At 42.2% G+C, this 14955-nt stretch overlaps 1 protein-coding gene across 8 annotated transcripts in view; it reads left to right on the top strand.

The window, feature by feature from the left end:
- The window catches only part of TANC1 (tetratricopeptide repeat, ankyrin repeat and coiled-coil containing 1), a 72852-nt gene that overhangs the window by 26137 nt on the left and 31760 nt on the right, over positions 1–14955 (top strand). For 2 of the 8 annotated variants that reach the window (XM_068195018.1, XM_068195019.1), the window contains exons 2-3: positions 2661–2735; positions 14626–14829. In XM_068195018.1, the coding sequence (XP_068051119.1) occupies positions 2675–2735; positions 14626–14829 (265 nt within the window). In that variant the 5' untranslated portion in view covers positions 2661–2674. Of the gene's footprint in view, positions 1–2660; positions 2736–12981; positions 14529–14625; positions 14830–14955 lie in introns of those variants that run through there. The other 6 variants (XM_068195020.1, XM_068195021.1, XM_068195026.1 and 3 more) reach the window with 5 other exon arrangements.

The raw sequence follows: 14955 nt of genomic DNA, 5'->3' as shown, positions 1-14955 counted from the left end.
TAAAAATTGGAATTAAGAAAACATGAACTGGAGTTGTTTACCAAAGTAAAGCAATTGCAGTAGCTGAAAGGGCTCCTGAAGTCTGAGTCAGGGAGTTTTTCTACTTCAACTTAGCTGTGAGGAGAGAGAAAGTGCAGTGTGCTTAGAAAGACAACGTGCCAGCCTTACTGTAAAATATCCTATTAATACAGTTATCTTAAACACAGAACAAGATTTAGTACTTTGTGCCTGGTTCAAGGGATGAGAAATTATAAGTGCACACTATTGCTGTTCACTTTAATTGGTGTTACTGAGGTGTGAACTATGGGTATGAAGAAATACTGAAGCTGAAATGCTTTTGGATGTATGTCAATAAGCATCACAGTAGGTGCAAATAACTTTGGTGTATCTTCTGGGTTTGTTTTCTTATTTTTTAAGTAACACTGTCTGAAGTATTGCTAAGCTGTAGTAGTTGGTTCATTCCCTCAGTGTTCACCTGCACGCTCTGGAATGCAAATGATGTTTTACTGCACCCAGGGTGGTGGCTTTAGCATTACTTCAGAAGACAGTTTGTCTACCTTTCAGTTTGCAAACAAAGAGCTGCAATTGCTTTGCTGTTGCAGCCCTTTGGGTTAGCTCTCTCTGTGTGCTTAACTCACACAGCAAAAGGTGAGTTGCTTTGGAAGTACTTATCTTTATTTTTGCATTTCATTTTATATGGGAAATGGAAGGAAGTGGGCTTTATTTCCAGGTAGTAGGTACTTTTCATAGCCACACTGAATGTGGTCTGATTAAGCAACCATCTTGCATGCCAGTTGTGTTCTGTGTTAGATCAGTGAAGAACTCTTTGCACAGTAGGGAAATTGGCCTCAATTCCAAAAAGAGATAATCTAGGATGGAATTGTCCTTGATTCCTTTTATTTGGTCTCTCATTAACCCTTATCTATATTCTAAGAATAGGAATGACATATGCTGTAGAGTTTCAGTTCTATATGGAGCCTGTCTGTCCTGGTTAATAGAAAATTCACACTTGTATTTGCAAAATAAGAAAGTTAAATATAATATGTGACTTTTCAGGTCTTCCTTTTTTTTTCTTCCCTCTGCCACTCTATTCTAGCTGTGTATGTAAAATACCTTTCTTAGACTCTGAAATTCATTAACACTTTTAGGTCCTACCATTGCATAATGCAGGCTTTCTAACATGGCGGGTGGTTTTTGTATGCTTATTTTGATACATTTATTTTGCTTTGTATCCAATAAGTAATCATAAATTACTTCCTTTTAGCATATTTCACTCTACCGTTGGATGATCCAGTTTTGGGGGTGCGTTTGTGAGCTTTTTCAGTATTCTTGTTGCTGAAATTGGAGAGGGCTGATTAATTCCATCCTTCGGGAAGCAGCTGGAAGTGTTGCAGAGCCTGCTGGTCGTGGCAGCGCGCGGGACCGCGGTGTGTGTGCCGTGTGTGCGCTGGCAGAGCTGCAGTGCGTGCTGCCCTGGCCCCAGGAGTGCCACCCCTCAGCAAGCTGCCTGCAGTGTCCCTGCCTGCGTGGGGACCAGCCCGAGGTGTGCCTGGCTGCCACCTGTGCAAAGCTGCCGGAGAGCTGCGTGGGGAGTGGGATCCGGGCCCTGGAAACCTTCCAGTCTTCTGGGTGCTGTTAGTTGTATGTGCTTCAGGTTATTCATAGGAGCTGAACAATGCTGTTGTGCTGATTTCTCTCTCTCTGCTTTATTTTATCAAATGAGGAGAACTTTCTGAGGAATCCATAGTTTTTGGATGGAAGACTTTTGCTTTTCCTGTTGATTTCTGTGGCGTTCTTGGCAGTCTGTTACATAAAACAGCATAGTCAGATTACTTTTTCCCCCCCTTCTTGTTGCATATTCCATACTGAAAATTTTATTAAATTATGCCTTTTGAATTTTTCGATAGAGAAAACAAATGAAATTTCAATTTTCAGATGCTCCCAGAAAGCTTTTTGAGAAAGAAGTGATCTTCATAATTCCTTCCGTTGTGTTTTCCTTGCTCTGTAACTGAAGTTGCTTCTGTGAAAGAGCTGTCTTTCAGGTTTATCAGCCCAAATACATTTTTCTTATGCTTCATACTTCTCTGAAATCTGCAGCTGTTGCTGACTTGAGGTTGACTGTTAAGTGTGCCATGTGGCAGCCAGAAAGCGTCGTGGGGATGGAGGAGTTTGTTCCTCAGTTCCCCTGTGTGCTGTGTGTGGGCACAGGTGGGGGTGGAACCACGTCGTGCTGTTAGCCCTGCTGTACAGTCTTGCAGTTGGCATTCCCAGCTGACACCAGCCTGCTCCCGTTGCTGCCAGTCAGGCTGCTGAACTCCAGTCAGAAGTTAGAGCTTGATTTTAGTTTGTTTTGCTGGAGTGTCTTACAGCAGCGTACTCACGTTTGATCTGTAACTGCAATTGGATGTGGAATGTGGAGAATGCTGCATTATTTTTCTGTACCAGAAGACAGCAAACTCTTAGTTGCTTAGTTCAAGTATTGAAGCATTTCTTGTGCATCAGTACTTTGCTCAGCCAAGTGCCGCTGTAAGAAATAAAGGGGACCACCAAAAGGTTTCTTGTAATTACCTCACTGTTTTGTTTGTATTGATCCTGTTCTTTGTTTTGACTTCTGTGAGTGGACATTGCATTTATTTTTGTTTCTCTCTGTTATTCTCCAGGAGCAACATTTAAAATGTTAAAGGCCGTTCTAAAGAAGAGCCGGGAGGGTGGCAAAGGGACCAAGAAAGACCCAGGTATGAATATTATTGCGATGTTTTATACCCCGGGTGAGTTGAGCGCTGCAAACGCAGCACTGTCCATCCTGTGGTGCAGCAGTGCCCGTCCCGGGGGCAGCTCCCTGGCTGCCTCCCCAGCTCTGCCTGGGGAGCAGGACCTGCAGGCCCGGACCTGCCTGGAAGGCTGCTCCAGTGCATTTATTGCTGCATCTCCAGCGGGCAGCAGGGGGAGAGCAGCTGGTTGTGCTTGTTGCCCTAGAAGTACTGAGAGCAGGCTGTGTGTGCTGTGCTGCCAGCTCCTGCCCGGCCTGGGGCCAGGCCTCCTGACCACAGAAATGCACTTTCAACTGCTTATTCGTTATGTTACAAAAAACCTCAACACTGGTTATGTATTATGGGCAATAGAATTTTTATTATGTATGTCTTTTGAAAAAAAAATTATTGAATTAGTTAAAATATTGTTATTAAGCTGGTTATCAGGTTTCTATTATGTTCTAGTTTGTGCTTTAACTGCAGAGATTTTTGGAAGGTAAAAGCAATCATTATCAACAAATCCTACTTAAAATAAAACTTATTTTACTGTGAACCATACATTTAGTAGGCCACTACTTACCTGCATTACCTTCCAGGAAGAAGGGTAACTAAGAGCTCCCATTGCCATTTTCTAGGGCAGAGAAGGCCCAGCAGTGCTTGTTGAGGAGGAGCAGCAGCTGTAGATGTGCAGGTGTTGGTGACTGGTATGAACCTGCCTGCTCTGTGCTAGGCGTGCTGAAGTCTTTGCTGCAGTGTCTGGAAAGCTCATGGACCTGAGTGAAAGTGACCTGTTTTTCAGAGTTATATTTTTAACTTCAGACTGTTAATGTAGACTAACATTTCTGATTTTCTGATGAGTTTGATCCTGAATTATCCATTAGAGTAAATTTGTACTCTTTGGCAACATGAACTTCTTACTCCCCGAGTGCAATGCAAATAAATCCAAATACTTCTTAAATGTATAAAATTGGAACCTTTAAAACAGCACAATCCTGTTTTCTTGGAAAGCAAGTTACATACATGTCTTGCATTGCAGCTTTTAAAACTTTGCAGTTACACTGAGTCCTGCAAGGGGAGGGTATTTTCATTGTTCTTTTGCAAAAACCGGTTCTGAGTTCATCTGGCACGTAATGTGTTGTTCTTCAGGAAATTTCTGTGGTCTTGTGAAGTTTTCACTCTGCCACAGTCCCTTTCTAAATGGCTGAATGATGGGAGCTATGCTGATTAGAAAAAACATTGACACTAGATCAGAGATGCACAGAAATGATCACAGAGCAACACGAAAGGCATCCTGTTAATTTTGTGTGTGCTGCTGACTTGACGTTACCAGCTGGGGTTGTTTAAACAGAGTGGGCTAAAGATTCCTGTGGGGAGGCTTTCACTGGTACATTTTTTGTTAAAGTACTAGATGGAAGTTGGTTTTGGCTCAAAAGGAAAATTGGGCTGTTCAGAATGGAGCTCTGACCAGGCTTCGATTAAAATCTGAAGCTTGGAAAAACCCTTTTCCTGTAGATCAGAAAGCATGGCTCTTTATTTTAGGATCTTATGACATCTGTCTGTATTAATGTGTGCAAAAGGAGATTTTCCTCTGTTTTTGCAAATACAATGCTGCTGTATTTCTGAGCAGCAAGAGAAGAGTTAGAGTGTGAGAGGTTTTTTGGTCTAATTTTTGGTTTGGTGGGTTTGTTTACTTGTTTGGGGTTTTTTGTTGTTTTTTTTTAAGCAGAGCTCTAGAGTTTCATGTATTAATTAGATGTTATGCAAACCAAGTATTGGGAAGAATTGGTGAATATTTCCTGACTGGTGAGAGCTAGAGCAAGGAGGAGTTCAGGAGCAGCTTTTTAAAAGGAAGTAAATAATTGATACATTGGATTTCAGAGATTTTGGGGGTTTTTTGTATGTGAAGGTGATGTGAAAATTTTGAAGAGAGATGTGTGCATTTTATTCTGTTCTGTGTTATGCCAGGACTTTCTGTAAACTTGTGTCCAGTTTATTAGCTTTCTCTGTTGTTCCAAAGGACATTCCAGTCCTTCCAGCTGTAAGACATTTCTCTGCTTTTAGAAAAGATGTGAAACAAGGCAAAGAACATTGGTCTTTGTAGAGCTTATTTTTGCTCACTCATCTCCCTGGTCTTAAAACTGAAAACAGGGAGAAACTGAAGGGTTTTTTTGATTGTAGAGTTTTCCCACTTCATGGCCCTTTGGATATGGAATAGCAACAACAGCTTAAAATTTCCTGCTCTCTGAAGAGAGTAGAAATGCATGCCAGTGATGGGGGCTGGCTAGAGAGATAAGACTGTTAACGTGGCCATGGCCATTCTTCAAACTGCTGTTGGAGAGAGGAATGCAGTAGTAAATTCAGATGCCTCTCTCAGCTCTTTGGGCACATGGGCTTGATTTTTTGCTTACAAAGTTTTGAAAAATTGTTCAGGTTTTTCAGAGCTTCTGAATGTGGGAGGATGCAGACAGCGCGTCTCAGTAGGGCCGCCCTGAACGCAGCTGGGAAGTCTGCATGGCCTTTTTTCAGTATGTTCATGGTCTAGGAGTGATGCTGAGGAGCTAGAAGGTAGTAAAATCTCCATGGGTCACAGTGGGCAGCCCAGCCGGCGTAGGAGAGATACCAGGGTGATGAGTTGCAGCTGTGCCTTTACCACATGTGACCATTTGGAGTCAAATTGGAAGGGGTTTAGGCTAAACTGCAACAGCTTATTCTTAAACTGAAGTAACCCCAGTTGTCCCATGGGTTGCACGAAAGGAACGCCTGGAAGTCTGCGTAATTTAGATCTGAGTGGGATGATTCCTGTTTTACTGAATAGAACTTCCTGTTTGTGTGTTAACTCTTATTTTATGGGTTTTACAGCTGGTAGGCTTGTGGAACTAGTGTGAGTAGGAATGGTGGCATTTTTTCTGGATTAAAGGCAGGCACAGCTGTAATACTAAAAAGTGTAAAAGGGTTGAAGGACATAAAGAAATAATCCAAACTGTTTTATCAGTAGCTTGTATGGATTTGAATATTAGAATTTCTCATTTGTCCTGACATAAAGGCTTAAGAGCTGAAGCTGTGCGTAACATTTTTGAAATCTAGCTGCTGGGAGTGTTGATTGCAGGTTTTATTAGATTCTTAAATTCAGGGTTATCTTGAAAGAGAGGGTTGCAAGAACTAGTATTGATACTTTGAGAGAGAGACTGAAGTGCTCTGCTGAAGAGAGATAGAATGTCTTTGTAGAAATAATTTCTGCCTTGATCAGATGGAAGGCTGTCACGTGGGAATGTCACTTTTGGAAAAATGATGCCTCAAGCAGCACCAAAAGCAGTAGTTAGAGATTTATAGTTGGGCTCAGACTGTGCAGTTGCTTCAGTAGAAATTCTTCTACAATAGTTTTGTAATAAACCCATTTTAAAATGGGTTTATGTAGATGTGGCTGGGAGGCATTGATAGGTAGGTAGGTGGCTGTTGTAGAATTAGATAAAATCTAAATGAAGCAAAATTAGTGTGTTTAAACATGCACATATGTAATTATCAGTTTGTGCAAACATACATGATCACAGTTGAAAAGAGCTGTGTTGGCAGCAAGTTATGTGTAGAGCAGCTTTTGCAAGCAAAACTTAGGAACGTTATTTCTAAATGTGGATTTGAAGACAAGGTGGTTGATAGCCTACTTAGGTAAACAGATGCGCCAAATGAACAGAATTTCAAACAAACCAAATTTTTTACCCAGACATACAACTTTTTCTGCATCCAGATTTTTTCTGGTTTTCTGCAGCATGAAGAAACCTGTCTTTACAGCCCTTCAGACGTAGTTATTTCCATACAACAGACATAACTATCTGTAAGTTGATTTTTCTTGTCCTTCTTTGCATTAGTGATGTACATACTCGGTAAAGGACAGAGCCTGAGGGGGAAAAACCCACAGTCTGCACCCGTAACCTTAAAGTAACAGAAAACTGTTTGGGCGATGTTTGAAACCAAGCAGGAAGGGAGCAAGCAGAAACAAAGTAAAAAGTGGTATTTTCTCCTCTTTGTTAGCTTGTTGTCATCAAATACCTGTTATCTCTTTAAACCCTTCCAAAGCTTCCAAGTCCTCTAGAGGTTGCTGGGGAGGTGTCTCTCCAGTGGGACATGGCAGAGCTGTCTCGCCTTGTGCCCTCTGCTGAGGGTTCCTTCGTGTTCTCCTTCTTGCTCTTTTGCTTTGCTTTGTTAATGGACTTTATTTGCTACATTTAAGGTAATCCCAGCTCTGTGTCTATTTCTGCCCTGTGTTTCCTTCTCCCTAGAATTGTTTCTGCTCTCTCTCCTGTGTTCTCATTGAGGTTTACTTGTTTACCAGTTTATTTCCTTGAGGTTTTTAACTTGACCTCTGTAACCACAAGGAGATCTTCTGCCTCTGGCCTCAGCTGAAAGCAGCTGGCTGTTTTTATTTTAATATAGCACAGAAATTTGGTGTGTTAGTGACACAGTTCAAGCAATCAGAGCCAGAAGACTGTTGTTGAAGTTCTACTAGGTTACCTGTAAGTCCTGTCTGTGCCTATGAAGAAGTGATAGTATAAAGAATATACATCATGAACTTCAGAATATAAACAAAAAGTACTTCTTAATTATGATTGGTTCAGAAATTCTACAGAGCTACTCATTCTTAAATGCTTAAAAATGCTTCAGAGATAAATTTGTATTAGTATTTCCTGTTGGGTTTCTGTACTGCCAGCTGCTTTCCAGTATATAATTACATTTGTTTTCTTTAACTATCCCAAAGTTGCATTTGAGAATCTGCTTTTTTTTTTTTACTTACCAATCAAAAGCTCATTCAGTATAAAATACATGTAATGTATTTTAATTTAAAAGGAAAATAAAATCTTGTATATTAAGTTTCTACAGAACATACTCAGCTATTTCTGATCGCTTTGTAGTAGCGTGACCATTGTTGTTCTGTTGACCCAATATCAGGCCTGAAGGAACACGAATAATGGCAGTATTGTGCTTAGTTTGCAGTGTTCTTCCTGCACTAAATCCCATCAGAAGTTGAACATCAAATGTAGTACATGGTATGCCTGGAAACTTCATTGATGTCAGTAGAAATTCAGTGTGGTAAGTAGTTGGGACTTTCAGGTTTTCAGCTTCAAGGCTTGTTAAATTTTAATAGTAGTGGTCAAATAACAAGGGACAGATTATTATTTCAACAAGATGATGATGTTTAGAATGTAGCAACGTAGTGCTTTAAAGGCAGAGAATCTGGAGAAACAATCTGGGTGGTTTTGATTTCTGAAATAAAAGTTATTGAAGTACTTACAGATTTGTATACATCAGACTTTCAGCGATTGCCTGCATATTTAGATTTTTTTTTATTATTTGGTCTGCAAAAAGAGTCCATATTAATAAATCTTTCTTGTGTCTTGTTTGATTCAGATGTGGTAGATCAGACCTAAATTTTTTCAATACTCTTTGAGACTTAGTTTGCATTTGCATTAGTTTCTTCTTGTAGTCAGGCATCTTCATGTAAGTATCTTTGGCTTAAATATGGGTGTACAGACTTCTGAATGTTTGTATAGAATGGAGGCTTTATTTCTGCATTACATTCCATTGCAGATTGGCATGTTGTTAGTTACTTTTGTTTGTCTGCCTTGCCCTTTAGGAATACTGTATACTGAACAAGTTGGATGAAATCTGTGAATTCAGAATTTCCTCTCTTTTATTCACTCTTTTATCAGATACAATTAAGAAATGGAGATTATACTTAGTATTCTTTTTCATAAGTAAAATGGCTTTCGAAGGCATGAGCTGTGATCGCTTGTATGAGGTTCCACCATCCCTGTTTTACTTTCTCCTTTTCCTTTCAGCCAAGGCCCCTGTTACAAGTCTGACATGCAGCACTGGGGCAGCACTTGGAATGATAAACAGAAATGTGCCGAAATTCACTGTCACTGGGTTTTGAGGTTTTTTGTTTGTTGGGTGGGTTTTTTGTTGTTTTTATTGATAGTGGCAACTAAATTGCTACTCTGAAAAGAGAAGTGAAGCTGCTGTGCAGAAAAGCATAATTTTTTCTTAAGACCCAGATCCACTATTTAATCTTTATTTTAAAACAGTATTTTAAGAACTACTTGCTTGTAGCAGTAAAGGTTTGATTCTCAGCTGACTGTGGTGACCTAAATGCAGCTTTTAACACCCCTGCCTTGCATTACATTTCACTCAGCATTTCTGACTAATACACTCTGAACCCGGCTGAGAGCATCAAGGTACCATTCTGGAAAACTGAAAGGCCATTAAATAAAATAAGTTTTCCTTTTTGAATCTAAATATGTAAATTCAATTGGCTTTTTTCTGTCCAAACACTCTGTGATATTAGGCTTTGAATTTTAAGAGCAAAGGGCATTTGTGCTGCATAAAGTACATATTCACTGTCTGAAACATTGAACTTGGAATGCAATACTTTTAAGTTACAGTTTGACTTTTTGTTGTTACTCTAAAAATACCTTGCAACAGAAGAAGCATTGTTTCATGCTTAAAATATGGAGCTGTTTTTGATTATTGTGTGTTGCTTTGCCCACTTTCAGCTGCTCTTGTCAATTATTTAAGAGCTTAAGCTTTTTTGCTGAGCACTGAGTATTTAATGTGGTGAATGTCTTTTCAGAAGCTAATTCCAGTGATGTATCCCATGTACATATAAACACCACCCCTCAAAAAAAATCCTGCCCTTTAAACACATATGCAAATTACTTCAGTGGTCTGAATGACCTCTATTTTTTCACTGTTTTTTTTTTTTTTTAAGAGCTACAGGAGAACATCAATATTTTGTGTACTGATAAAGTAATCCAAGGTGCAGAAAGAAATGCCAGAAAGTGAGCAAATAATGTCAAGTACAAGCAGATTTGGCAAAGGTTGGCCATTTAAACCATTTGTTCTAATTTTGCTTGGGTTGTTTCTCACTCATTGCACTTCACTGCTTCCTTTCCTCAGGCCATAATGCATTTTCTTCCCATGCTAGTTTCTCTCTTTTTCTGGTCTTCCCAGAGTCTCGAGAGCAAAAGAGTTAAATGTTGCTCTCCCCTCGTGCGTGTATTTTCCATGCCAGCAGCCTGTGTCCTGTCCCAGAAGGCTGCTATGGATGGCTCCACTTGGCAGGAGTGGTTCTGTGGCTCCTGGTCAGTGTTTGTCCTGTGTGACTGGACTGCCTTGTCCCGGCTGGACAGACTGGAACACTGGACTCCCCAGGCCTCCTGGACTGCCCTCTTCCAAGCTGGGCTGGCTGTGTGTGCAAGCACACACACGCATGTAAGCATTTCAGTTTTGAAAGACACAACTCTTCAAGGGCAGTGCTTAGTGTTTTACAATGAAAATGAAGCACCTTATACTCAGTCACTGAGCCATGTTACAGAGTTCTGTGTACACCTGCCTGTCAGTTCTATTGAAAGAATATCAAACCCACTGGGTTTCATAATCCTTAAACAGTTTCTTACTGCTTAGACATAGAGATGCCTTGTTCTGGAAGGGACTTTCCAGTTTGGATGGCTTTCCTTGTTCTTACAGCTGTTTTCTTTTTCCCGCATGTAGTTTCCTTCTGAACTTGTCTGTAAGGTCGCATCTTTTCTTAATATTTGTCGGGGGAAACACATCCTGTGAAGCAGGGTAGACTTCGTTAAGACTGTCAGTGGTAACATGTAATCACATCAGTGCTGGATGTGGTCTGTCCTTCACTCTGTGGGGTTCACAGGGAGCCTTGGTCAGCAGCAGCAGCATCCTGCACTTTTTTTCTTTTTAACACATCTGAAGCAGAACTACAGAATTTAAGATTTCTTCCATTGTAGCACAATTTTATATCAGATATTTTTCTTAAGTGTTGCATCGCGGTTTGACAGAGACGCCGCGCTTAAGTGTGTTGAGAGTCTTGTTTCACTTTAGTAGAAGGGTTAAGGGAGAGAAAGACAAAACAGGCTATCCCAGAAGGGGCTGTTGAGGGAATCCATGAACTTAGTTTTCTCTGTGGCTGCTCTCAATATCCAGGATCAAAGAGGCTGCACATTCATTGTTTTAGCTCTCACTGTTGTAAAGGTAGTCGTCCTATTCCTTCATGTTAAAAAGGGATCTGAATTCCCACATCTGCATCAAACTCAGTTTACACATATTTTGGTAACGTAGGTGGCATTTTTCTGGTTTCTAAGCAACTTATATTGAATGAAGAATTAGATGCATTTTTTAATGTTTAATACTGATATAGACAGGTGTGAAGGTTTCCATTTTAGTTATCCTCCCTATTAAATAGGATTAGTTTGATCTTAAAGTTCAAGTTCTCTTTTAGAATACTAAGCTCTACAAAATCATTACTGTAGTCAGCCATCCTTGTATTTCTTTGTATTTAAAGGAAAAAAAAAAAGTAGTTTGTAATCAAATTATGCCATTCAGTTGCATCCTTAGGTGAAGCTAAATTGGGATTTGGTTTTCATTCTCCAAGCTTTTTGTGTGTGGTTTTTAAAAATTTTGTTTCTGTAGTTACATTGACCACTGAATAAGAACTCTAGTGTTGATTGATGCGTATGGAAGGTTTTTGTCCAGAGGCTGCTTGGCAATGGAAAATGTACAACTCAGAGATTTTTAAAAAATGGAAGTGGAGGTTCACAGGACCTTCTCTTATGTGTTTGTTTTACTCTGACAAACTTCTGAGAGGTCATCTTCCTTCCACTCCAGAACTGACACAGCCTGCTTTATACTCTGGTAGATGGCAGGCAATGTCATGTAATTTTAAAGTATTGTTCTGGTAGCTAAAATATTTTAAATTACTAACCTTTAAGTTAGTAAGAAGTAATTTTGGGGTTTTGTGTTTGTGTGTCATCTGCTAGTATCTGGGCATTGTAACAGATTGTATTTTGACAGGTATTTCTCGTGCATTTTTCTAGTATTGTTTCCATAATGCTAAATTGATGTGTAGGAAGCATCATCTATTACCGGGTGGATCCCACAAGCTTGGTAATTTTGGGTTTGTCTTGTCATCTGTAGAGCCACATTTGTTACGGGAATTTTCCTGTTACTCGGATGAAATGTGGAGATTGGTCATGAGTCCAGTTTACACAAAATAGAAAGTGCAGGATTAGAATAAATAAAATCTGTGGGATAGATTTAGAGACTTAGGAAAAGATGATGTAAGCACGTAAAAAGCTTGGCACCCCTCGTTATCCCACATGTAATTGAACTGGAGGCAGCCACAGATGAGGCTCCTTGTGCGGGTCTGGATGCGGCGGTGCCGGGGCCACGTGTCTGTGGGTCCGTCCAAGGTGCCAGGGGCTCGGTCTGCACTGCGGGGCCAGGAGCCCCTCGCAAAGGCAGGGACAGCGCGGTGTCCCCTGGCAGCCATGGCAACGTGCCCCGGGCACGGAGCCGGCCCTGTCCCTGGCCCTGCTGGGCAAAGGGAGCCTCAGAGCTGGCCCTGGCCCTGGCCCTGGCCCTGGCCCTGTCCCTGTGCCTGTCCCTGCTGGGCAAAGGGAGCCTCAGAGCTGGCCCTGGCCCTGGCCCTGGCCCTGGCCCTGGCCCTGGCCCTGTGCCTGTCCCTGCTGGGCAAAGGGAGCGTCAGAGCTGGCCCTGGCCCTGGCCCTGGCCCTGGCCCTGTCCCTGTGCCTGTCCCTGCTGGGCAAAGGGAGCGTCAGAGCTGGCCCTGGCCCTGGCCCTGGCCCTGGCCCTGGCCCTGGCCCTTGTCCCTGCTGGGCAAAGGGAGCCTCAGAGCTGTCCCTGGCCCTGGCCCTGTCCCTGTGCCTGTCCCTGTCCCTGTCCCTTGTCCCTGCTGGGCAAAGGGAGCCTCAGAGCTGTCCCTGGCCCTGGCCCTGTCCCTGTGCCTGTCCCTGTCCCTGTCCCTTGTCCCTGCTGGGCAAAGGGAGCCTCAGAGCTGGCCCTGGCCCTGGCCCTGGCCCTGGCCCTGGCCCTGGCCCTGGCCCTGGCCCTGTGCCTGTCCCTGCTGGGCAAAGGGAGCCTCAGAGCTGGCCCTGGCCCTGGCCCTTGTCCCTTGTCCCTGCTGGGCAAAGGGAGCCTCAGAGCTGGCCCTGGCCCTGGCCTTGGCCCTGGCCCTGGCCCTGGCCCTGGCCCTGTGCCTGTCCCTGCTGGGCAAAGGGAGCCTCAGAGCTGGCCCTGGCCCTGGCCCTGGCCCTGGCCCTGGCCCTGGCCCTGGCCCTTGTCCCTGCTGGGCGAAGGCAGCCTCCGCCTGTGCAGCGAGGCACGAGCGCTGTGCCAGGCTTCCACTGGAGCTGCCCTTTTTCTGTCAGGGAGTTCTGGGGAAGAGCTGGTCTGTGCCTATGGCTGGGGCAGCCTTCCGGAGGCTGTGGTGTACATGCTCTGCTGGTTCCCTGCTGTTCCTGGGGTGCAGGGTTTCTGAGCTCGCAGGTGTGGCTTTGGTCTATTTCCTTGAGTTTAACAGCTTTTTAGGAAGGGCGTGGAGGAGCAGGGTGCTGTTCCTCCTTTCTTGGAATGATATTTATCTAATAGGTGTCTGTTATTCCATTATATTATAACCATTTTACACTTAACAGAGGAGTTTTCCTTGTTTAGCAGAACACAGCACTGTTCAAATACACTGACCATTACTGAGGATACAGCACCCTTAGGCTGAAGCCTTGGGTTTTCTCAAGGTGTGGGTTTTGCTCCAAAGAGCTGCTCTGTCTGAACACCATGGGGATGCGAGTGGTAATGTGCAAAGGCTTATTGTAAAATTAGGAAATTAAGTGATTGAAAATGCTGTGGTACACATTTTACATTTTTGTCTTTTAAGTCATATTGCTCTCAGAATCTGAGTCATGGAAGCCTGTTCTCCACAGCATCAGGAAAAAGAAAAACCAGAGTACTGCTGGAACAAAAATTCCTAAGATGCAGTAATGTCTCTATATATTGACTGTAAAATATCTTTCCTGTTACTACCATGGTTAAATACTCCAAACTTACTGATTAGAGCCATTTAGCTCCATCCAGTTCTCTTCCATGTTGTAATGTTTCATATACATTAGAGACAAGTAAATTAATTCAAAATTCAAAAGTCTACTAAGAAGGCAATGAATCGCACAGATTATGCCATCATAAAAGGGAAAATAGAAATGAAGGAGTTGCAGGTGAATGTGTCAACCCTTTTGCACCCCCCACCCCTCAGCATCCACCTGGAATACTTACAAAATCCAAACTGCAACCTGGATATGTATCTAGTAAAAAGCTGTTAACAGGAATTCCAGTGTTTTCTAGTTACATTTAGCTGCATTACCATTCTATTGTGTTTTTCAGCACCTTTTGAAGCAAACTCACATATTCTGTATTGAAAACTAAAGAACAATATCACCAATGTTAAATCTGTGTTTAAATCGGCTGTTGTAGAAGTTTAATTTTCAAAAGAACAGAGAAGGAAAATCCTTAGCCTCTTTACTAGCACTGAAAGTGGGAAAACAGATTTTTAGAGTGCTCATCTCTGAGTGTACCTGTTAGTAATCCACCTTGTTATTACATGTAAGGGTAACCCAACCCTCCTTTAACTAGTTCAGTAAGCAGTATTTCAGGTGGCCCTGGCTTTCATGCTAATGCAGTGATGCTAAAACACCTTTTTAGTTTGAAAAATACTTTTATCTTCATAGGAAACTCGATGTTAACCCTAAGGATGAAATCTGAAAAGTGCTGACTCCGTTGAAAGTGAGATTTTTCTTCCCCCTTTTTCTCTTTATTACATTAAATTAGAATGTTGCTTACTTGTGTATTTACATTTTCCCAGTGGTTATCTGGATTCTGCAGTGGAGGTGGCACAGTAGGGCAAGTCATGCTCAATTGTTGCTGGCTAATGTTTTCTTGTGTTAAATACTTATATTTCAGTGTAACTCTAGGCTGTTTATTTTGGCAGATCACCAAATACATGACAAAATTCTATTTTTAGCAGGTGACTGCTGCCCAGAGAATGCCTCGCAGGTTACAGCAACATCTGGCCACAATGCAGATTTCCCCAGTGGCGAGCAGCCAGGCTCCCAGGACACTTACAGAACGAACTTGGCCAAAGGAGTCTCAATGTCACTGCCGTCCTCGCCTCTGCTGCCACGGCAGTCCTATCTGATGCAGGCAAGAGCAAACAAGAAGTCTCCAGGTAAGATGAAACAATGAGCAGCTAAAATCTTCATGACATGTTAACTCAATTAATGATAAATGCTGCATAAAATAACATAGTAAAATCATGTTAAACTTTTGCAACAAGAACAAGAGTAGTGCATGT

Source organism: Anomalospiza imberbis, chromosome 7 (assembly GCF_031753505.1).
Source record: "Anomalospiza imberbis isolate Cuckoo-Finch-1a 21T00152 chromosome 7, ASM3175350v1, whole genome shotgun sequence".
In the NCBI taxonomy this organism is placed as follows: domain Eukaryota; kingdom Metazoa; phylum Chordata; class Aves; order Passeriformes; family Viduidae; genus Anomalospiza; species Anomalospiza imberbis.
Note: the sequence above shows the minus strand (reverse complement) of the source record. Positions and strands in the feature narration are given on the sequence as shown.